This window comes from Electrophorus electricus, chromosome 14 (genome assembly GCF_041902795.1).
Source record: "Electrophorus electricus isolate QZ-2024a chromosome 14, ASM4190279v1, whole genome shotgun sequence".
Taxonomy (NCBI): domain Eukaryota; kingdom Metazoa; phylum Chordata; class Actinopteri; order Gymnotiformes; family Gymnotidae; genus Electrophorus; species Electrophorus electricus.
Window position 1 is genome coordinate 18,449,448 of NC_137510.1, and position 25,855 is coordinate 18,475,302.

The following is a 25,855-nucleotide window of genomic DNA, read 5'->3' on the forward strand; positions in this document are numbered from 1 at the left end:
AGTGAAAGTGCAGAGTAATGCAAATCTAAAAATACAGTTATGCTGTGACTTAAATAGCCCTTGGCGTGAGTGCACATGCTGACTTACAGCATTTGCTGTCCTGTTTGTCCCAGGTGGCGGTCTAACAGCTGTAAGAAAGATACGCACAGGAGTGCTGTGTCCTATCTTACTGCCATATTTGAACAGCACTGACCTCACATTGAACTGAGAACTGAAATATGCAACAAGAGCCATCTTGTACAGAGACTGTAGACTTCTTGATTGTACTGTTAATGTTTTACTAAGGATTAACAAATATTTGAACTGTTGTTAAAAAAACACAATGTCGATTTGTAAAATATGTCCTGTGAACCAACACTTGAATTATAATAGCCAATAGAAGCCGAGATATCTCTCTCTCTCTCTCTCTCTCTCTCTCTCTCTCTCTCTATATATATATATATATATATATATATAAGATGTTTCTAGAAACTCAACGTTTGAGCTTTGCAACTGTGATCAACTATCTTAAAATTAAAGCTGTCCTCTTGATTTTATTCTAAATTGAACTAAACGTACCAGGAACCGAGTCACCAGTGTGTTTAGTGTTTGGCGTTTTAGGAGTAAGGCATACAACAACCCACATACACGGGGTATTAGACAGACTACTATTAAAGAGAGCATGTACATTATTCTCAGAATGCATACATGTAATTGTAAGCACAAAATACTGTAAAAACACAGTATTATCATGAATGCTATGAGCAACTACTTGGAGGCCGTGAGTTCATGAGCTGTGTCCATGAACCTTGTGAATACGTGAACCGTGTGAAGCTCTGATGTGTAACAATATCTCTTTAAGAATGAAACTAAAATTGGATCCTTCTAGGAGAAAGCGCCTTGCCCTGCAGTAACCTCCTCCAGATCCACCGCAGCATCCTGGATGACATGTGTTATTATTGCCATGTTTTTAAACCTAACGCATGGCACTAATCTGGATACGTTAGGTGGGTTATCGCGATAAAATGAGCACGGACGTTTATTTCCGTGGAGGGCGGATGGCTATTGACTGACTAGAAACACTGGCAGGCAGTGAACAGATTTTACCAGCCCATTATGTTTTCAGCCATCATGCCCAACTAGTAAACAAGTAGATACAGAAGCGACGGAGCTAGCGAACACAATTGATGATTGACAAGAGGTAAGTCTAACTGTTATGTGAACATCCATTTATCGCATGGCACTTCGAACAGTATTTTGATTACTGTGTTATTCTCTGGCGAGAACCGGCCAGGGCAGCACAAATGTTGGTAATGACGAGAAGATTTCCGTTTATCGACTCTTGTTTCGCAACGATGAAGGCCGTTTGGCCACTTGCAGGCAGCAGACGTAGCGTTAGCTAGCTAGCTAAACTACTATGCTAACGTGCATCTTCCATATATCCACATATTTAGCATCGGTAGAGAATCAATGCGGCATTTATGAAGCGCATCTAGCTGGTTAACTTACTTGTCAAATTCAGGTATCTTATCTAGCTCCTTGCTAACAGCGTTGACTATTTTTTGGTATCGGTAGCATAGGACCCTAATGTCATATTTCCATTTAACAGTACTGCAACAGATGCAACTTATGTTGCTGAGTATTTGGTTTAGTAATTTAGGGTTAGACACAGCCCATGCAGTTTCCAGGTAATTTTGTAAGATTACTGACCAAGGAATCTGACTGCAGTAATCAGATTTGCAAGCTACTTTTAACCTCCTACATCACCACCCCTGTCCATCACCAATTATACAGTATGGAGAAGTCACATCATTGCTGCTGTTTGTCTCAACTGTTTCCTTTTCCCAGTCTGTATTTAGCTGTGATTTTTAGGGTCATGATGGCTAAACAATTTAGCGTTTGCTTTGGCTACATTTTTATCCTTTTATGTTCTAGACATCCTGAAATATTTAGACCAGGCTTTCACTATACAAATGAAGAAATTCAGACATTGCCTGCTGAAATCTTTAGAATAAATAAACTTTTGATTGCCTCTGAGAATGACAGGAATTGCAGTGCTGATATCTCACACTAACACTGATGTTTGTTCATGCATGCAGCCTTCCGTCAAACCATGTATTTAAGTGTGCTTTAGTATTTAGTGTACAAAAGCCACTTGAAAGATTGAGACCAAACTGACATGACTGGGTTTGATTCATGTTTGTTTTGTTCTTAGGACATCAAGGTATGCATTGTGTATGCCTCCATATATTATATGACCTCTGTAGTCACATGCCCTTGACAACTGGCATGTGTAGCCATAAATACTGTTAAATTCTAAATTTCACTCCTCACTTTACATTACATTACACTGTGAAGAGCCATGTAGGCATGCTTGTTGGAGGGTTTAATAAGGGCTGTACACTTATTAAAATGGCATGACTGTGGTATACTTCCATGTTAAGGGAATGTCCTGTGGAAAACGGAGCTTAGTAAATGCTTCATTAAGCTTTAGTATAGGTACAGCCAATATTAGCCCTCATGGTCTTGTGAGTAGTCTGGGAGAAGTGAGCATTTGCTGCTTTGGGAGCACCGAGCAAGCTGAGACACGCTAGTGTTGATACCCTGCGTTTAACTTCCTCTGCAACACAGCACCGTGCTGGCCAGAGCAGGTGTACAGATAAGCTGAGGGACTAGCAGGAACATCTGCGCAGAGGGATGTGCTCAGTAAAGATGATTGGACTGGTCCACTCATCAAGGGCCCAAGCAGTCAGATCGGAGCGCATCAGCCAGTGTGATAGATCGCTCTGACTGCACACACTGCAGTGCTGTGATGGACTTTGTTCGGCTGCATACATGCCCCCGCTGGATGCCTATTAGTTGCAGGTTCAAGGCTCGATTTAGCCATGACACTTTGTCTCCATAAGTGCTGTATTATAGTTTTGACCAAAGTCATGTCAACATTCCCTTACACATTTAGCCTGTGTTTTGTAATGGGACAGGTTTGAAAATGGCAGCCCATTGTGGTTAGTATAGCTATTTCATGTTATGGACTAGGATTGTTTACTGCACATCCTGTAACCTAAGCTGTTGTAGCCCTAGGTAAAAACAGTCTTAATGTTTTTAATTGGCTGCATGTGGTTATTAGCTACAGGTTTATAAACTTGATCAGTAAGATATAAGTATATAAGAGCTGAGGACTTAGGTTTCAGTGCATGATGTCTTATACAAAATCGGGATGCTCAATTATTTGGGTTATCACAGTTTTTGGCCTTACCAACTGTCACAGAATTCTGCAACTGATACATTCCATTTAGTCAGTCTTAGATAATTAGCCAATGTAGCCATTGATCTGGCTATTATAGAGTAGCCACTTTGTCAGATTCATGCTTATTGTTGTGTATGTATTTTTGCGATGCTGTTCAGCAGAGGGTTATAAATTGAGCATGTCAGTAATTCCCATTGAGAATTCAGTTAGCCTAGCATTTTAGTGTCATGACTGATAACATTATGCAAAATATAATTTCCTTAATTAAATGACAGTCACAGAATGGGTTTATAGCTGAGAATGGTGATGTTTTAAAAGTGAATTTCCTCATTCAAATCTATATATATACAGTTAGATTTTAATCTCAGTGGTGGCTGATCAGTCGTAGTTTAATCAGACTAGAAAACAGATCAAGGGCTTGTTTAACCAGTTTATTACATCTGTGTGAGGATGCCTTGAGCTACCATTTGCTTGGGAATACATTATAGAGAAGAAATTTGCACTCAAGGTCTCATATATAGTTATTCAAAGCCATGGGTGGACAAATAAAATTATCAATGCTGTCTCCAAATTATAAGTGTATATGTGAGACATCTTGATTTACTTTATCTTGGCTTTTTATGACTGAAACCTTAAAAACTAAGAGCTGCCTGATTGCCAAGGACTCTTGTCATCCTAGTAAAAGCTGTCACGGCATGCCCAGTCAGACATGTTTGCATCTCCACAGGTCACGCCCCCACCTCCTTTAATGGAAACACTCAATTTACAGCATACTATGAGATGCCATTTTGAGAAAATGTGTTATGGTGAGCGGTAAGGAGGTGGACACGTGCGAGATTTAAGGGCAAATCCAGATTGAGAACCGTGAGAGCAGTCCAGGGTCATTGAGCCAATACGTAGAGTATAGGGATACATGATAAAACAAAGGCAAACTAGGAAAGCAGGCTATAACAAATAAACTAGGAGAAAAACCCACACGTCGGTAAGGAAAAAAAAAAAACTTTTAGAATCACAACATGGGCTAACAAACAAAGACTTCGAAACACAGATGGGCTTTCAGAACTTGGACATACATCCAAAAAAAAAAAAAGAACAATCAAGACACGGAACAAGACAAGGTTTAAATACATGACCTTAACAAGACTAGAAACAAGGAACAGGTGACAGCAATGACTGGTGTGGAAAACCACACGAGGGGTGGAGAAAATGAAACTAAGGACTGGAACCAAAACACACGACAGGGAAACAGTCAAAGCAAGGAGGGACCAACCGTGACAGTAGTACCCGCCTCCTGCCCAAAAAAAGCTGCGCATCCCAGAGTTGTGCAGACAAGAACCACCAAAACTAGGGAGGAAAAAAGACACTAGGACAAGACATGAACAGGCCCCAGACAGGCCAGAACACGGGATACGACGAGGAGCAGGCACTGGAACAGAAGACCCAACAGAACGGACACAGGAGCAGACAGAACAGGACGTGGAAGCAGGAACAGAACCCCACAACAGAAACAGAACGAGGACGAAAAAAGTGCCAGGAAGGGAGGACTAGGACAAACAACAAGACGACAAACGAGGTACGACCAGAGGCACAAAAGGACAAAGAAAACAAACGTAAAAACCAGGGACAAAGGAACAGGAACAAAAACAGACACGGGCACTGGAACGAACACACGGATAGGCACAAGGACAGACACAGGAACCGGAACAGGCACAGACAACACAACAGCAGCAAAAACAAACAGGCACAGGGAAAGGCAAAAACAGATACATAAGAGGCCCATGGGGAACATGAGACACAAGCTGGGGTGGGACAGACAGGGAGTTAGCAGAAGACACAGGCTGGGGCGGGACGGGCAGGAACACAGGGGGGGAGTTAGCAGAAGACACAGGCTGGGGCGGGTCCAGGGCTGCAGCATTCAGCGGCAGGTCTGGGGGCATAGCTGCGGAAACAGACCTGGGAACTGGACACAGGCCCCCAGACAAGGTTTAAATACATGAACTTAACAAGCCTAGTAACGAGGAACAGGTGAAAGCAATGATGGGCGTGGAAAACCAAAGGAGGGGTGGAGAAAACGAAATTAAGGACTGGAACCAAAATAACATGCATGACAGGGAAACCATCAAAGGGAGGAGGGAACAACTGTGACACTGTGCATATTCATATAATAAGTTCTCACATAACCTATTTTTAGTTTGTAATTTTTTATTACCCATTAAAGTCTTTGCAGATTAAATTACTTAGCATTTTATATTGTAAACATATTTAGACAATTAAGTGATGTATTTGCTTTCCTAACAGGTTTTACAGGCTTGGTCTAACAGGGTTTTAAATAGCAAAATGGTAGTATGTTGATCCAAAAAAAATGAGTGTATGCTTTAATCACTTTACATGGAATAATCTGTTCATTTATTATAGATTGGTAACTGTCCCCTAAACCTTCCATTTCGCATTTACTGCTTCCCACTTAAAACGGGGCTGTGCATTTCTTCATCTTCAGACTGCAGGTTAGACTAATGGAAGATTGCACATTCAGTGTGTTGTCTGCTGCTCTACCATTAATAACAGAAATGGTGAATTGTGTAGGATACACACTCACTGCTCCCCATCATGCGAAAAAAGAAACGCTTGCAGTAGACTAATATTCCACAAATCATGTTTGCATCGGCATTTCAGAAAAGCTGTGCTAACTGGTGAAAGTCTGACGATATTTTAGTGATTTTACCAACGCTTACCTATTGGGTGGATGTGACTATATTTCAAAACTGGGAGACAGAGACAACTGACAACAAGCACGACAATTGCCAAATACCAAGATCAACCGAACAAATTGCATTACTTTTCCTCACGTTACTTCAGTTTGTTTACATGCGGGTTGGTAATGGGATTACCTCACGTGACTGACATAGTATTGCCAGTGAAGTAGGCTACAATACACATGAGAACTTCATGGATTGGTCTGAAATGCTCATGTTAAAATGACTGTATTTCCCATTTTACCGGGTTGGAAACTGATTTCGCGCACTGGTGAGGTTGAAAACTTTGCACAATGAATATTTGCAGTGTACTCCGTAACTCAGAAAGCATGATTAGCACGAATGAGTAACTTTATGAATGTTATACTTCCTGCAAGACCTCAATACTAGTATGTATGTATGTAGGCCTGTGTATGTATTTAACAATAAGGCATTACCTGTGTTAGTACATTTCTTCAGGCTCTACAAAAAACATCACAGCACAAACTGGAAAGTGCAGTTCAGTGACACTGAGCTCTGCATTATCTTCTCTCTGTGGAGTCTCCACCTTGATGGAATGGTAACTGCCCCGACCATCCTGATTTTCTGGAAAAAAACGTTTCTGGCTCAGTTTGCCTCAAAATGGAAAGGATTATCACAATGCTGGGAAAGTCTCAGTACTAGCAACTGTGGAACTGATGCATGGACTGTAGGGTTCAGGTTATGATATGTAATTGAAGATTTAGAACCAAATGAACTTATTTACTACATATTTATTATTGGATAACGTCATAGAGCTTTGTTAAACAGTGGTGCAAAGTAGCTTTTATATATCCTCCACATAAAATGCACTGAGATTAAAATTCTTTTGAGTTAGTGCTATAGGCAGTAGTATCTTATGACATGATTGGCAGTAGTATGTGTATGACAGGCATCTGAATGGCGCTTTAAATAAAGTAAGGCATGATAGGTTGTCAAAGCTGTGTACAGAACTGTAACGGGACTCCGGCCCGTTCCATGTGGACAAACAGCAGAGCCAAATATTAGCGGGATAATGTGGACAATATAGGGGGTTGAAAGACACCGCTATTAGAGGGAACAAACCTGCCTTTTTTTTCTCCCTGGAGTTCTATAAAGTTATTGTAATTGTCTTACATTGTTCTGGGTGGCCAACTGACTGTGTCGATAACTACTAGAGTTAATGTATATTTGTAGATAACTACTAGAGTTAATGTATATGTGTAGATACAGCTATATTTATTATAATAAGGTAACGGGAGTTTGGGTTCAAAGCATGTACCTATTTGTTTTGTTCAGCATTTGTAAGGGGACAAATTAAGAGTCGTGCCCAGAATTGAGGGGGAGTTGTCGTTTTGGTTCACGTTATTGGAGCAGGTAATTTTCCAAATAGAAAGGGGGAGGATAAAATTGTGATTAATGGCTCTGTGTTTGAATATGGGTGTAGTTATTTTAATAAGAATATTGGGATAATGGGAAAATGTTTTAAATGATGGCCTTTGTTTGAATTATAAGGGAGAGATATTATGAATTTAATAAATTGGGTATCTAAAATGGTTTGGTCTAAGGAGCGAAGATTAAATATAAGGAGTGGCATTGGAATGCAAGTAGAGAGATGTGCTGATTGAATGCCATAATTGGGAGCACGTTAAGTTGCCTTATTTTGGGTTCATTTTTGTTGGCGTGGATGACTGGATTATTTTTTTTTTCTTTGTTTTTTTGGAATTACATTTTTTTGTTGTTGGTTTATGGCATCATGCTCCTGTCACTGGACTTTTGAGGAAAATAAATCTCCCTTATTGGCATAATTATCTGTTTGATATCCCCCCGCTATCCTGTTACAAGTACACTGAACATACTCTGCTGATGTCTGCATGTGCAATGCGCAGTTGGACTTCAGGTTCAATCCATGGTTTGCTGCTGCCTGGAGGTTAAGCCTATTTGCTATTGTCTTCCACGGCAGGGGCATGCGTGGGGAGAGTGGTCCCAGTCGTGCCGATAGCGCCGCGGCTGTTCTTGTCACAGGCTGCGTACACTATTGCTGCCCCCCAACCTCTGCTCTGCTCTGTCTGTCAGTGGGCTCGCGTGGCCATGGATGCCTTCAGCCAGCTGATCCTGCTCATCGCCGTAGTGAGTTTCTGCACTTTCCAGTGGCTGTTCCACAGCGTGAGTCCCTGGGTGTCGTCCAGGGTCAGCCTCGGCTTCCTCACTCTCAGTCACAAGCAGCAGATCGAGTGGAACTCGAGGTAACACACACACACACGCGCACACACACACACACACACACACACACACACACACACACACACACACACACACACACACACACACACACACACACACACACACATACACACACCACCACTACCACTGCCAACAACAACAGCCACTGTTGTAAGGGAAGAAGCAAACTTGGTGTCTCAATGGGAAAAACAAGATCAAACACCAATCCAAATACAGGTTCAGATAATACAAAACGTCCACAGAATTTCTAGCATTCTCATCTCCTTCCTTAACACCTTCTCATCTCCCTCTCTTGACCTCTTTTTGGGGTCTTTATATAGGAGGGCTGGCTGGCTTGTAGATCTGGCGAGGAACAGAGTGGGGCCTTGAAAAACCTGGCATAGGAACAGGCTAGAACAGGCAGAGAGAACACACTGCACACATATACACACATATGGATGTAACATTGTAGTAGTAGCTCAGTGGTTAAGGTACTTGACTTGTAATTGGAAGGTTGCTGGTTCAAGCCCCACCATTGCCAGGTTACTACTGTTGGGCCCCTGGGCCCCTTAACCTTCAATTGCTCAAGTTGTATGCAGTCATAATTGTAAGTAGCTTTGGATAAAAGTGTCAGCTAAATGGCTACTTTGCAAACACACCAGGGTTCACTAGTAACGATTGCCTGAATTCCCAGCGCAAGTAAGCCACAACATTGGGACAACTGCACAAAAATTCACTAAACTAAGCCATTGTAATGCAAATAAAATTCTTCTATAGTTTTGGCCAAAAGTTGAGACTGACAAAGATTTTGGTTTTGACAAAGTTTACTGCCTCAGTTTTTTAGATCCTTTTGTCAGATGTTTCTATGATATAGTGAAGTACAATTATAAGCATTTCATACGTTTTAAACTTTTTATTGACAAATACATCCAGTTTAAGCAAAAAATGTAATATTTGCAGTGTTGACCCTTCTTTTTTAAGACTTCTACAATTCACCTTAGCATGCTTGATATCAGCTTCTGGGCAAAATCTTGACTGATGTCAACCCATTCTTGCCTAATCAGTGCTTGAAGTTGATCAGTTTATCTGTTTTTGTTTGTCCACTGTCTTTTTGAGGATTGACCACAGGTTCTCAATGGGATTGAGATCTTGGGAGTTCCTGTCCATGGACCCAAAATGTCTATGTTTTGTTCGCTGTGCCACTTGGTTATCACTTTTGACTTGTGACATGGTGCTCAGTCATGCTGGTAAAACATTGTTTATCACCAAATTGCTCCTGGATCGTTGGGAGAAGTAGCTCTTGGGGGATGTTTTGATACCATTCCTTATTCATTATTATTGTTATGCAAAATTGTGAGCAAACCCACTCCCTTGGATGAGAAGCAACACCACACATGAATGGACTCAGGATGCCTCACTGTTGGCATGACACAGGACTCATGGTAGTACTCTGAAAGGGGCTTCATCAGAGAATATAACTTTACTCCAGTCTGCTGCAGTCCAATTCCTATACTTCCTGCAGAATGTCAATCAGTCCTTGATGTTTTTCTTGAAGAGAAGTGGCTTATTTGCTGCCCTTCTTGACACCAAGCAATCCTCCAAAAGCTTTCGCCTCACTGTGTGTGCAGATGCACTCACACGTGCCTTCTGCCATTCCTGAGCAAGCTCTGCATTGGTGGTGATCCGATCCCATAGCTGCATAGGAGATGCTCCTGGCGCTTCCTTGACTTTCTTGGGCACCCTGAAACTTTCTTCACTGCAACTGAATCTTTCTCCTTGAAGTTCTTGATGTGTGATAAATGATTGATTTAGGTGCTATCTTACAAGCAGCAATGTCCTTGCCTGTGAATCCCTTTTAATGCAATGCAATGATGACTGCATGTGCTTCCTTGGAGGTAACAATGGTTGACAGAACAAAACATCAAGCACCACCACCCTTTTAAAGCAACCGGTCTGCTCTTCTAATCAGCATGACAGTGTGATATCAGCTGCCATGTCCTCGTTAACACTTTCTCCTGAGCTAACGAGAAGAGCACTGAAATGATGTTAGCAGTCCATTTTGTAGAGGGGCTGAAATGCAGTGGCTGGAATGCAGTAATTTTTGTGATTAAGTTCATTTTCATGGCTAAGAATGACTTTGCAATTAATCTCATCACTCTTCACAATCTAGAGTTAATGCAAATTGCCACCATAAAAACTGAAGCAGCAAACCTTGTGAAAACCAACATTTTTGCTAGTCTCAAAGCCTTTGGCCACAACTGTGGTTTGTTTTGACTGGATGCACAAAGGTAATGATATTATCTGTTGACAAATGACGTCAGAGCGAGGTGTGCAGGAAAATGGTGATTTAAATGGCCATTAGTGCGTCTGGACCACTGGGCATGTGCAAACGACATGTGCAAAAGTTAATCACAACAATAATGTATACTTATTTAAGAATAAATAAACTTAAATATATTAGCTTATGTGTACTTATTTGTATATGAATGACACTTTTAAAATACAAAGATTTGTTTGGGACAATAGAAATTTGGTTCAGGGTAGTGAATTTTCCAGCTGCTTGCCTGACCATGCAAGTTGCAAAAAAAGATAGCATTGGGCCCTGCTACCACTATATTTATCTGCCTCAGGGAGACATTGAAATGGTTGCTTGCTTCCAGGGTGGAATAATTACTGGAATTGGAAGCTATGTGGCAGCGCAGCAAATAAATAAATAAATAGTAGTGGACACGTGAATGGGACCTCCCACACGTTTGTCTGCAGTATGAATAATGAAGACTGTGCTACACTGCTATAACTGTTATTTCATCTACTCAGTCACCACAGTAAAATGCAAAGTGACAAAATGTGTTTGAGTTTTAAACTTCTTTGTCACTGTCTGATAAATAAAGTGGCAACACGATTATGTGGTGTACCGCAGGTCAGTATTTCTGTTACTGTAAATAATTAAGTGAATAGAAGATGAACTGAACTCCAAAAGGCATAAATTTAAAGATGAAATGTTCTTTTCAACATTTTATCTATGATTAATGTAATTTAGTTTTGTACAATTTGGGGTTGAAAAAAGTAAAGGAACATCATACAAACCCCAAGAGATTTGAGCTCTCAGATAGTTTTTACTAAGGTTTCAGACTATGTATTTTAGGGCTTTGGCTTGTTCACAGTTTTTGTTAGAAAAGGCCAGGTGATGCAAATTTCAAAGTTTTAGAAACTCTGACTCCTCAAACTTTGCCCCAACAATCATCTTCTATGGGTAGTGCTAAGCAGCTGCCTAGCACTCTAAAACTCAAATAAGTGCTGCCTAAAGCAGAGAAGAAGAGGTATTTCCAGGTAGCCATTTCCTCAGTTCATAATGTAATGAAATGGCAGTTAGCAGGTGGAGGTTAAGACGAGGTCTGAAAGACCAAGCAAACTTTCTTAGAGAAATGCTTGTAGGATTGCCAGAAAAACAAATCGCACCTGACGTTGGACTGCAAAAACCTTAAGGATGATTTAGCATTCTTGAGCAACACCTGCACAAATATGACCTTCGTGGCAGTCATCAGAAGAAAACCTTTCCTGCTTCCTCACCACAAAATTCAGCACCAGAGGTTTGCTAAGGAATATCTAAAAAAAAAGCCAGCCTGATGCATCAGTCCTGTGAACTAATGAGGTTCAAATAGAATGTTTTGTCCAACGTTTTGATAAGCAAAGGTGTGTTTGGAGGAAAAGGGTGCAAAATTAGATGAAATTAATGCCTCTTCAACTTATGCACAGAGGTACATTGATTATGCTTGTGTTGCAGCCCGTGGCAGGGGGAACATTTCACTGGTAGTGGGAAGGTCTGTGGATAGACCTCAAAATAGCAGTGCATGCAAGACAGCCCGAGAATCTCACAGAACTCTTTTGCAAGGAAGTATGAGTGAAAATCCTCTAAACAAGAACTGAGAGATTCATAGCTGGCTACCAAAAAACATTTACGAAAATATAATACTTGCTAAAGGAGGTGTTGCTAAGTAGTGCACATGCAGGGTGCCCAAACCTTTGCTTTGGGCCCTTTTTTGTTATTTAAGATGGAAGTAATCTTGCATAAGTTTAAATCTTTTGGAAATCCTGTCCTCTTTTACTCCCTTAGCTATTCACAGTAATATATTTTTTATTTATTTATTTTTACCAGGGGTGCAAAACATTTGCATAACAATGCAAAAGCTTCATCACAGACTGATAGGAGCTGTACATATGGCCATATTGTCATTTTACCAACAACAATCTCAGGCCTTTTTAAGACTTGTTCTAGCATTAGCAAATTATACATGCTGGTGGTATTATGATAGTTTTCAGCCTGTTTTGGATTTTTCAACTTTTAATTCTGAGATTCTCTTTTTAATGCCGTGGTCAGTATTCAGTTGCACATAGTGCAGATGCAGTGCACATAGAATGAAAAAACTAAATAAGGAGGAAAGCCACCCCCTTGTTTTAATTGAGAATGAGTCTTAATAGACACAGAGTTGAATAGAGGGTGACGGTGGCGGCATAGAGGGAGGAAGAGGCGAGGTTGCCAGAAAGTGTTCTTTATTCTCCATGGGTGAAGGCACAAATGTCTGGCAATGAAAATGAAGACCAAAAGACAAATGCCTGGCTTGGCTTGGCTTGGCAATTCCTAACACGTAATCTGTTAATGCGCAGCGTCCTCCCTACCGACCTGCGGGTTGAAATAGGTGATGGGAGAGACAAAGAACAGGTGCACCGGGTTAGGAGGTTGGTGATTGGGAATGGGGTAGGCGTTTACCGTGGATCTCACGGTGAGTGGGGGTGGTTCGCCTGCGGAGAGCCCGACCCTCCGTGACATAGTTATTGATGGCTTTAGCTGTCACTGCTCTATGACATTTATGCTGTCTGATTTAGATGTAGTCTAACATTGATAGCCATTTCAAATAAAATAAATGTTTGTCACTTTTAAGTGAGCCACTTTATTATACATATCCATATGTATGCCAGTAGCCCTTTTGCCTTGTTTCATAACATTTAAATCACTTTCCTCTTAAAGCCTTAGTTTGTCTTAAAGCCTTAGTGTTGATCAGGAAAAGTGAATTTCATAGGGTAATTTGAGGTTTTATTTTTGAAAACTAGGTTTATTTCACAACCTTTGTCCTGTGTTATGAACTCAACTAGGCTCTAGAATTTTAACAGGAGCAGTACGGCTATTGAGTGGGTGTGGGAAATTACGAAAATAATTAGAAATGACTGGATATTTGGGTTATGCCGGTGTATTAGCAACAGTCTTACCATCTGTACAACAAACAATGTTTGCCCAGGCTAAAATAGTAAACAAACCCCGTTCCATGAGCAAAACCCCCCCAATTTATCTAATCTAGTCCAAAAAGAAACAGACATGGATCTACCCTAACTGCCCAACACAAAAACAGAGGAAAAACCCAAACCCAAAAAAATGGCAGCCACTCCCTTCCATCAGTGCCTGAAACAAGAGAAAAGCTATACGCTATACAAATGTACAAATATACAATAGCAGCCACTGTTGTAAGGGAAGTAGCAAACTTGGTGTCTCAATGGGAAAAAGAAGATCATACATCACTCCAAATACAGGTTCAGATAATACAAAAAGTCCACAAAGTTCTAGCATTCTCGACACTTTCTCATCTCCTTCCTTAACACCTTCTCATCTCCCTCTCTTAGCCTCTTTTTGGGGTCTTTATATAGGAGGACTGGCTGGCTTGTAGATCTGGCGAGGAACAGAGTGGGGCCTTGAAAAACCTGGCATAGGAACAGGCTAGAACAGGCAGAGAGAACACACTGCACACATATACACACATATGGATGTAACACTGTAGTAGTAGCTCAGTGGTTAAGGTACTTGACTTGTAATTGGAAGGTTGTTGGTTCAAGCCCCACCATTGCCAGGTTGTCACTGTTGGGCCCCTGCGCCCCTTAACCTTCAATTGCTCAAGTTGTATGCAGTCATAATTGTAAGTAGCTTTGGATAAAAGTGTTAGATAAATGTAACACTGTCTTTGGGCATTGATCTGCCATTAGCACACCTTTTATGAAAAGTTTTGTCTGTTTCTTATACAATTGCAGTTGTAATACTGTTGCTATGGAGTGGCATGAATTACAATAGCAGATAGACATCTGTCATCTTTTGGATGCTTTAAGTCCCTTACTGCCAAATGTATTACTGTCACCAAGCAATATTCTTTCTCCCTGCTCTCTCAAGGCTCCTAGATTGTATAGAGAGAACAGAGTGCCACAGGCTGTGCAACCGGATGTTGTTTTGCTTACATGTGGTGCATGTCGTTGCTTTCCAGAACGGTGTCCACGCTCCATGCGATTATCGTCGGCCTCTTCTGTCTCTACATCCTTCTCTTCGATGAAGCCGTCAACCAGGACCCCGTGTGGTGAGACATCTTGGGCATTGGGTCGGGTCCCTTCCACTTCATGCGCAGAGCCGTGGAGAGGCAGAAGCTCTGCCTGGACACCTGCAGCCCCTGTGTGCTTTTGACCTCTCTGTCACCCCCTGCAGGAGCACAGTGGCATTAACCCATTTGCCATGTCTTTATCTCTGCAGGGGAGATCCTACGCTGGTGAAGATAAACGTGGGAATAACAACAGGTTACCTCATATCTGGTGAGAGTCCACTCATGCAGTCTGAGTAGGTATGGAGGGGCTGATGGGGCATTCGGTGAATGCTGGGTGAAGTGCAGTGTGAATGTCATATCACATCACAGTGGAACTTGTAGGGTAAAAGTCACAATAATGGGCTGTTCAAATAAATGGTCAGTTGGAGTACTTGGACATTGGGTTCAATTTCTTTTTGAGTATTTCTACTTTTCAAGAACCTGTCATTTAGCTTTGAGCTAAATATATAGTGAACTTGATTAGCCTGAACATTATTTGTGCAAGTTTCTGTTTCTGTGTAAAGGGGATTAAAAAAGTACAAAGACAATATAAATTGAAAGTGGTTTCTTTTATGGCAGTTATACATTTCAGACAGATAATGTTTATGACCAGTGCTGCTGCAATATTAAACCACCTGAAATAAGCGTTTATCATAGTGCATTTCCTGAATTGACTAAATCGTGCAACATCCTCCCCCATTACGACAGCAGTGTGCTCTCACAACCAGACTGAATGATTTTGGGAAATAAACCAGGGTACACAGCTTTTTATATGTTTTTTTTTTCTATTTTGTTTGATTATCTCTGTTTTGGAAAAATAGAACATTTATTACATAGATTAGTTTTGCACTTCCTCAATTATTAAGATGGACTCCTCTTACACAGGTGTTCTTAGCATAACTTCATTGGTTTGGAATTGCAGACCTTTGGCCAAGATATACTGCATACTATAAGTGCTATAATATTAACGGATATGATTCAATAATAAGATAAGAAGATTCAAATTTTTCTAATATAGTGAGTACATTTCATATTTTGGCCTCAGTTTAATTAGTATAGCCTTCAAACCTCAGACCTCCACTACCTTTCTTTCCCTTGCTATAACAGACCAGCAGAATAAGGCAGCACAAATGGAAGAACCTATGCTTTGTTAGTGCACCATTTCACAGAGGAATGCATCTTTGGGTGCAAAGAACTGTTTGCTGCTTGAAGTAGCTAATAAAAAATTTTGTGTAAGAATTTGTTATATGTGACTTTGCTGTAACTCTGGTCTCATTTGGATTTTATATAAAAATGTAATTATTGCTGACTGATTTTACAGGTTCTGTTGTGATCTTTTTCAGATTTGCTGCTCATATTTTACTATTGGAGGGCGATAGGGGACAAGTTTTTTGTAATTCACCACCTGGCAGCGCTGTATGCTTACTACTATGTACTGGTGAGTTCCTTATTGTCCAATAGCAGAATTTGCAGGCAAGATGGGAAAGAGATGGCCAAGGGTGAGCAGTGGAGCTACTCTGTGGGAGGCTGCGGCCCAAGACGTGAAGCTGCTACTGCTAAAAGCTTGCTGTTCTCTGTCAACACATTGAGGTGTTTCTGGTAGTACATGACACTGACATGCTAATTCGGTATATTGGATAAAAAACAGACTGCTCTCTGTGATCTGATGCTCCTGACAAAAAGCACTCCAGAAGGCAGACAGCAGATCTACATAAGCGTTAGTCTGAGACACTGTGTTGCTTCATTCACAAGATCACTTGTAGTAGCTCTGTAAAGTTTTAATGAGCTGGGTTTCACTGATTTGGCCATGTGATTCTTGCACTGAATCCCAAATCTCAGACAAAATTTTCATACTGTTCACAGACCTACTGCTTAAATGGTGACCTCTCAGAGCACAGAGTGGGACAGATTAAAGGGTGGAGCAGTCTTTCTCTCTCATCGGTCTGTACCTACCTTTAGCAAGTTAAGTTCATTGGGCCAGACACACTGAAGGCCATCGCTGTTCACCCTTGGCTCTTTTGGTCTGTAGTCATCGAGGGTGTCAGTTTCTGTTTCTGACTATGGCTATGATAACAATGGTATTTTTTGCATGGAATGCTCATTGATAGAAATGGCGGAAGCCCTCCTTTGTCCCCTTACCTCTCCCTGCTTCCCTCACGTGGTCCCCTGAGGAAGTGGCCCTGCTCTGGGTGGAGCCAGGCCTGGCTGGGTGCATGGCGTGCCAACGTGTGGCCCCTAGGGGCCGAGGGGCTTGTGTGTGCATGCTCTGATGATTGTCCTCTGCTGTGTGCTGGAGCTGAGCACTTTCTCGCTCTTTCTCTCCTGCTTCCCCGCCCCTTGCCCCAGTTTATGCTCCCTTTTTCCCGTGTGCCGTCTTTCACTTTTTCTCCTGCATCCCTTTCAAAACCTAAAGGGCCACATTCTGGTAGGCGGATGATAGTGCACCATAGCCTGAAGAAATCTCAGATCGTTATTGCTTTACTCTTTTGCAAAACAGATGTGGCTCATGAAGAGATTCATTGCTTTTTTCTTGTGCTTTGCCTTGTGTTTTGCTAACTGCCCTTGCTCAAAATTGGCACAGAATGTGCATTTCATGTTTCAACTCTAGGAGAAAATCATACTCTGTGGCTAAAAGCTGACCTGAGGTTATTGAACTGTCAGATCACCAAAGCAAAAATGTTGAGCAACAGCAGTGAATTCTGATTCAGTCTGTGGTAAACAGCATGAGAGTATTCGCTTAGTCTAGCAAAAATGACCCACTCAAAATAAGAATGTGCTTAGAGTGTGCTCAGCTCTGTGCTATAATTGTTCTGTCTATAAAAAGTTCTGTTTCTAGAAAGCAGCACAGCATAAATATTGGTAGGTAAAAAGAAAATGACAATATGCTGACCAATGCTTGCCTCCAGATAAATTCTGAGAATCCTCCAGAAGGGCCATACTGTCACTGGACACTTTCATGACTGCCAACTCAAGTCAGGTAGAAAATGACAATTACAAACATGATTTAAACGTGATCAGAAAGGATTCCACATCAAGCTTTGAGTCTCTCAGCGTTGCTTCATTCCTGTTGGTACCACTAAATTTGTTGTTTGAAAAATCATAAGCATTATTTGTTGTTATTGTTTCCTGTGTTATTTATGGCAGTTTGTCAGTGTTATAAATAGATTTTACATTGGCATAATGCTGCCTCATTATTATATATATATATATATATATATATATATATATATATATATATATACACACACTAAGATTAATTAATTGCAACAAAGACATGTAGTACTTAATCAACATTTAGCGACATTTAATGTCAAACATTAAAATACACCTTTGGGTTTTTAAGAATCCAGTTATTGTGAAAACAGAGTACACTCTGGGTATCTTTGATGGACATTTATTATTATGGTTCATCCTAATGTTGAGAAGTTCCAAATTGAATTGCAGGCTTATATCATGGCCTATAAAGGACTTGTGTCCTGAAAGTTAGTAAAAACGTTTATAGCTGAAGTGTGTGTGTGTTGTTTGATTTTTATCCATAGTGCATGTCAGACAAAACTTTAATGTCGGTGTTGCGGCTTTTCTGTTGTTGCTTTCAGTCCGCACCCTTTTTTCAAGAATCTGTCTGTGTGTCTCTGTCCTCACCTAACATGACTTCTTGAACAATGCAGTAGCACTTCTTCTGACCAACAAACCCTTCATGCAAAAACTACCAGAATCTGTTAGATGTGTTTAATGTGTAAAGGGGCTTGGCATGGGCCGGGCTGATCTAGATGGACTCCTTCCTGTCTTGTCTGCTGTTGTGCTGTTGCAGAACACTGAGCAGCTATGAAGCCCAGTTACAGTATGGACTTACCAGTGCCTAGGGGTACTAGCATGCATATGCTGGTGTTTTTGTTCTCTTCCTCCTTCTTTGTCTCTCTCTTTTTCCCCTTGAGTAAGTATTCTAAACTCAGCATTTCATTTCAGTCCTTGAGGTAAGTGAGCTATACATATGCCGGTGCTTTACCTGGTATGTACATGCAAAAGGTCATTTACTGGTTCAAAATGCAGAACAGCTGATCCTAATCACCCTTAATCAGATCCTCTTGCTAAAGAAGGCATTTGTATGCCAGGTAAACATGTGCTGGTCTGAAGATTGTGGAATGATCCTTCAAGTTTGTTAAAGGTTGTACCTGGCTGTTAACATAAACCTTTTGTTTAATGAAACATTTTGCACATTATTAAAATGCCAAAATGTATCTTTGCAATTAGAATTATTACCATTTTTTGTACTCTTAATATTAGGTTATTTAGACATTGTTATTATATTTGAACATTTTCCATTACATCTTCTCAGGTCATTCTTTGTTGAGGTAAATTCAGCATGCATTCACTGTTTTTGACTGTTTCTGTTTTTAGTTTATGATAATGATCATTTTTTTCTGGGCCTTTCCCTTAGACGTGTGTAGTTTGCCTTTCTTAGACTTTTATTCTTAAAAACTGTAAGAGTTTGAAAAGCATTTTGTGAAACTTCATTGTAATTGTCTATTTCCAATTGCAGTATTGATTTGGTATGAAGGCACTTTTTTTGAGAGCTTGTTTGACAATGAGAAAACATCAGCGTGTGATACATCACTCAAATACAGTGCATACAAAGTTGAGAGCAATATAGTGATCATCCTATGAAAGTTTGAGATTTTTTATATTCAGCTTGGAACGTAATATCTTGAATGTTTGTGATAATTATCCTGAAAGTGTCAAATGCAACAGTGTTTCTTGTTTTGTATTTAGATAATAGTGTAAATTGAGTAGAATGATATAACTGATAGTTTTAAAATATGTTGTCTTTAATCAAAGCACTTGAGCCATCTAAAAGTACCATGCTCTAAGCAGGGCTTATACAAAACTACAGATTTAATTGGGAAAATTTCACAAAAAAGAAATCCACCTGAGATCATTTACAATGTGAACGTATGATTAAATTAGACAGTTTATTATAAATATTATTGGAGTATAATATTTATTCATACCAAATATAATAAAATCAGTTATAGCTAAAACATAATCAAATATCTCTTTAAGTAAACATACTTGCTTCATATTAAATTGCTCTGCAAATAATCCTTTGATATTTCAGGGTAGACTTTGAATTGGATCAGATTCATCACAGGATATCAGATCACTGCAGTCTCCAATTGTGTGCATCTTGGATGTTCTGTGAAGCTACTGTGTTCTCATACAGATTTCTTTCATTCTATATTGTATATCATAAATGTCATGATTTACTGTTGAAACTTTCTAAATGTAAAATGTCAGTTAATCAAATAGCCTAATATACTAAAGTACTACAAAGTTGGTATAATGGTATACTGATACTCTAGTTGGTGAAAACTAGGGCATTTATCTCTCTTTAACTATTCTCTTTTTTGCTGATTTATGCCTCCTGTGCATCTGTGGTGTTTGGCTATCTGGTGGAAATTTAGGGGTGTATTACCTGAGCTTTGATCACCATCTTTATATTTTATGTAATTCCTGTTGTCCTGTGTGTGTACTGTTTATAAAATATACCTGTTTTTTCCCCTTCAGATAATGGCAGAGAACAGTGCAAGGAAATTTATATCAAAATGCTCAAATAAAAATATCTCCAAGGGATTTTGAACCTTGTTTGGTGTGAAAATAAGTCTTATTTTTAGTGAAAGAGTTTAGATTTGAAATTATGTACATTCAAGACATTGTCTTGATGTTCTCAGATCACATCTTTACTAAAATTGCCGATTTCTCAAAGGAGAATGGGGGATAACCAGCACGATCAGGCAACCAACCAGTGCTCCACTTGGGTTTCTCGCAAATTAATGTCTATAAGTGCTGATCTTTACAATATAGGTTCTGGCTATGTGTGTCATTTTATTTTGTCTTGTCATTGTCTCTTCTTCACTTTGTTGTTCCAGGGCCAAGGAATGTTGCCTTATTTTGCTAACTTCCGTCTGCTTGCAGAGTTTTCCACCCCATGTGTGAACCAGCGGTAGGTGTTCCGCTGCTTCCGTCTAATGTGCAACGTGAGATACTTGCAAGCTGCTTTTCAACTTGATTATTCTGACCTACAGAGTCTACAGTATATTCTGCAGAATAAACATATTCAGCATGCTGCACTTTTGTTCACTGTATCATTCATAAGGCTTCTAAGGATTTGCTTTGTACCTTGTCAGACAGCCTCCTTCGAAGGCAGTTTGTGTGCTGTATATCAATGTGCTCACCTGTGTTTTGCAGCTGGTTCTTTGAAGTGTTAGGTTACCCTAAATGCTCCAGGCCCAACATTGCCAACGGGGTGCTGATGGCGGTTGTGTTTTTCATGGTACGGATCGCAGTCATGCCCGTTTACTACAGTCGTATGTACTCCGTCTATGGCACGGAGGCCTTCTACCACGTCTCCTTTGGTGGCCGCAGTGCCTGGATCTTCTCCAGCTTCTGTTTGGACATCATGAACATCATGTGGATGCATAAGATTGCTCGTGGCTGCTACAAAGTGCTGCATTCCAGTCGACAGTTGAAAGCTCAGACTCAGGAGAATGGAAAAGTTGACTAAGCATGACCAGGAGATCACTCTCAGCAGTGGGGTGAATTCCACAAAGTTTCTCTCTCAGTGCTATTGGTTTTTTGTTTGTTTGTTTGTTTGTTCCTCACTGCTCTCAGAAGGGAAGTGGAGAGATGAAGCTGGACGTCATGTGACAGTAGATGAGAGAAACACCAGAGCAATATTTAAAGTTTCAGAGAACTTCACGCTGTGAGCGGACCACTGATGTTGCATCGAGATGGCCAGTGCTGGTAAAGCCACCCTGCCCATGTTAGTGCTCTAGGCTGAAGGGGCCAATGCTCATGTCAAATCTGTTTGATTTGTTTATGTCCTGAAAGCTAAACATTTTTAACCTTCATTTGATTAAACTTTTGGCTGTTAGTCCTTGGTAGAATGACCATGACTTCCTGAAAACAGCAAGTGCCACATCCTTCTAATTTAATCATCCAAGTCACTGCCTTCTGTAAAGGGCCAGTGTGAGAAGCATCTGCCCATGTTGTTTACGATGAAGTTAGACCTTGTACACTGACTGAAAGGCATTCATCCTTTCACCTGCACTATACCAGGATACATTGAGACTACAGGCCGGACCTGAACAGAACCTAAGATGCCAACTATGTGACAACAAAACAGAAGGATTATCTGTGAGTCTACACAGACATTTTACATTTATGTAAAGTATTTTATACTGAGATAATGATTGGAGAGCAGTGCACTTTGCTGGTGTGCTAGAGGACACATCATAAATCTTGCTCATGAAAAGGACATTATGGAATGTCTATAGAACAGCCAAGATGTTTCCACCCCAGATTTGATTTGGAGACGGTAGGCATAATCTGATACTTTTTCAGTACACTTTGATTTAAAAGATGAGTTTATTTGATTTAAAAGAAGAGTTTTTCATATTAGACAGAGAGTTCACGCATGCGAATAAAGTGTCCTCGCAGCACAATCTGTGTCCTCTTTGTAAAAATGATTGGTGCATGCAGCGGTGATGTGGTACCCTGAATGTTTGCAATGTAGATAGAAATGTTTATTAGACATGCAAAATACACATTTTAATTATTTTTGTGTACAGTGTATCCAGTCAATATAGGACATAAATGGTCTAATATTTTGGAAAGGGATTTTAAAGGATGTTTCAGTCATGGACGTTATGGATAACGTTCATGTGATCTCTTGCAAAATGTTGAGATCTTTTTCTGCATCATACCTTATTTATTTGAACCAGTCCAGCACTGGAACAGCATGTACTTACATATTTATTGTTTTAAAGGAAATGTATGATGTATTGGTAAAGGGTGTTTGTGATTTATTTAAGTAGATATATACAAAATAAAGGAATTGACAATATAAGGAAATATATTACAATCAGTTCAGAATGCATCACATGTCACTTTGTAAGACATTTTAGCATAGAGTGTTCATACTATACAACTCTTGCATCCAATGGCAATTCACCTACACAGATTAGAGAAATGGAGGATGCCATATGTTATTGTATTTTGTTAACTGAAAAAGTATTTATTATGTATGGATATGAGCAAGATGATGTGAGATATATCAGAATGGTCTGTTCATTAAAAATGCCAGAAGTTCTATTTTTAAATGATTAAATACTTGAATCCTTGCTCTACCTTACTGTGAAAGGCAGGCACTGAAAATTCTTTTAATTGCAGTATGTGCAAGATAATTCCAGTCATAATGCTTTGACTTGCTTTGCAGATGTGTTTCTTGTGGATGTCTTTTCTATGCGATTTCTTTACAATTTTCATGTCACATTGATGTAAGATTATCATATAATTTTGATTGTATTAGGCTGGCATGGCCGGTTTTCCTATTTTATTGCGGTCTCCAATTGGGTAATGTGTGAAAGTTGAGCTGAAAGTTTACTTTTTTATGTTTATACTTGCACTGTTTAGTGTGAAACTGCATATTCAGGTACACCAGCACAAGACAAGTCGTAACATTTTAATTTCCAAACATCTCCAAATTCCTGCAGACTTTGCCTTTCTAACATTTTGAGAAATCATTGCTGCCAATTCCACCTTTCCTTGTCGACTTTCGTTCTAAACTAGTCAGTAGAATAAAATACAGTACAAAAAAGTTTCATACTAAATATGACAGAAACTACATTTCTTTTTGATAATGTACTTAATTCTCTTTTTGATTAGTTGAAATGGAGTAGGGCTTGCCTTGTCTTGTAATAGTTAAGTACGAGGCTGAAATGTTGGGTCTGTTTCCGGGTGAACCTAGAGTGTACTGATAATTTTGAGGACTAAACCTCATAGTGCAGGCTGTAACTCAGTAAATGTTTGGTCATTTGCTTTTTCCCTTTCGGGGTATTATTTGTAGAATGCATCTTACATTCTGAACAAGTTCTGAATGTGTTGATTCAGCTCACATCACATTTTTAATGGGTAAAAAACTTTGTCTGCATTGGCCTGGCTAATGAACCATTTTACTGTTCCAGCTAGCTTCACAGATTAAACAGCTTGAGTGTGAGGTCTGCTGTGCCTGACTATCTATGTGACAGTTATTTCATGTTACATTTTGTTTTCCTCACTTTATCTTGTAAAATGTTTCTTAAAATTGTAAAAGATTGCATCTCTTAAAGTGTGTGTGTGTGTGTGTATATATATAATTAATATATAATCACATACTCATTGATGAGAGATATGTGAAGATGATCTTGGAGTTTTATATGTGAGTATTGATTTATTTTCAAAACTTGACTTGTCTTATTTTTTTCTGACATAGCCTAATGCCATTTGCCTCAATAAAGCAATATGTTAATTTTGATTTTTGAGTATAACCTTGTCTCCCCTGGTAACCAGAAATCAACATCTGCAACATATTTGTACCTCTTACTAAATAAATTGACAGTAACTGTCACAGCAGTTGCATAAAAATAACATGAGTATATAACGCAGGCAGCAGCCTACATGGGTAGTTTATGGCCTGCTTTCAGATCCAAGTGTGCAAGGCCCATAACAGCTAAATAATTTTTAAGTTAAAAGAAAAATCATTGTTTAGGTTATCAAATCGACCAACCAAAATGCCATTTACTGACTTTATCCAACTGAAAAGTGAGTTTAAAGTTAATTGCCACAGATCTTCACTGCCAATTTCACTTCGCTAGGGAAAAGTTTCAGCACCATCTATTCCTGTGTGGAAAATTGGATTATTATTTTTTAATAACCAGGGTTCCCGCGGTTGCTTAAAAAGTATTAATTTGTCTGAAATTACATATTACAAATTTAAGGTATAAATAAGTCTTGAATGGTCTTATAATTTTGAAAGTGAAGTTGACAAGCAAACTAGTTTTTGAAATAAGTTAAGAGGTTTGTGGCACAAGTTTGTTTCCATACGTAATGTTATGGGGGGGATTTCTACTTTTGAAACCTAACATTTTTGTTAGAAATTTGGATACATTGTCAGCGCCAACATTTTCGAATTTAGTCCGTCATACTTTAGCGTTAGCTGCCTACTCTTATGAATAAGTTCTACTACTGATTACGTCCATCTCGATGATTTTATCAGATAGCTAACACTTTCCAGTATTGTTCAATCTTGTTAGCATTTACAATGACAAATGGCATTACCTAGCTAGCTAACTAATGTTACAAAATTACGTTAAGTGATGGCAGGTTTTTTGAAGTCTTGAGTATGCTGTAGTCTACTTGGAAGAATTACTTGACCAATCCTAGACTACAATGTCTGAATTAACTAAATGTATTTTGTTTCATCTTCTGTGCAATCCTTGTTTAAACCAAACCCCCATCCCAACAGGCCAAACACTTGATGGATTATCCAGGAGTTTGTATAGCCATTTCTTTGACGTCCAACGCTGGTAGCCAATAAAAAAAAAGTAAGATAATGGCAGAAGTCACACTTGTGACCTCAGAAAAATGGATAAAAAGGTCATTAGCAGTTTGAACTCCCCAGTACACAGTATGATCACGACAGGTATACGTGCGCATGAGTAGGAGCAGAGTGGATGGCGCTGGTCTCATCAAGATCAGCACACAGCTTGAACAACAGATGCTCTGTCCCTATACAAATGCTGACCACCATGATGTCACTTTCTGATGCCACATTTAAGAACGACACGATCCTTGCCTGCCATTTAAAGGACAAAACTGAACATGAATTGGTGAGGGGAAGAGTACATTAGTAATGGTGCTTACTGAACTTGAAGCGTATTAATTACGTACAGTACTAGTTAAGTTTGGGTTCACTAAGAAATGTATTTATTTTAATAGAAAAGCTATATCAATTAAACTAACATTAAATTGATCAGAAGTACATTGAAGATATTGTTAATATTCTACATGATCAACAATTTTGCTGGAAATTACAATGTTTTAGTGCAGTGTCGGCATGCTAATTTTCAGCCATTTTCCGTTACCGTCACTCGTGTTCAAGTGGCACACTGGATGTTACCTAATCCAAGTTTAACAGATGAATAAGCAAGTTACTCATTATAAATCCATTTTACAGTTATTAGAGCACAACTAAAAACTCTTGTGCCGATTAAAGAAGTAATAAAACTCCCCCTTTTAGGGGAGTTACTATGCCTCAATTACCCGTTACAGCAATTTTTACTGCTATGCTTTAAACGGCCAGTTTAAACATCCCTCAGAACTCATACCTTGGCCCCTTTCTCCATTGCCCCTCCCCCTTGTTTATTTTTGTTTATTGTTTATTATTA

General features: G+C 39.6%; 1 protein-coding gene across 1 annotated transcript; it reads left to right on the forward strand.

Moving 5' to 3' along the window:
• Nucleotides 1-861: 861 nt before the first annotated feature.
• On the forward strand, nt 862-23,943 carry tlcd4a (TLC domain containing 4a). Its single transcript, XM_035530808.2, has 7 exons — nt 862-1,180; nt 8,053-8,222; nt 14,502-14,591; nt 14,762-14,820; nt 15,935-16,029; nt 20,519-20,592; nt 20,838-23,943. The coding sequence occupies exons 2-7, from the start codon at nt 8,068-8,070 to the stop codon at nt 21,151-21,153; spliced, it is 789 nt and encodes a 262-aa protein (XP_035386701.1). The 5' UTR covers nt 862-1,180; nt 8,053-8,067; the 3' UTR covers nt 21,154-23,943.
• The last annotated feature ends 1,912 nt before the right edge of the window (nt 23,944-25,855 follow it).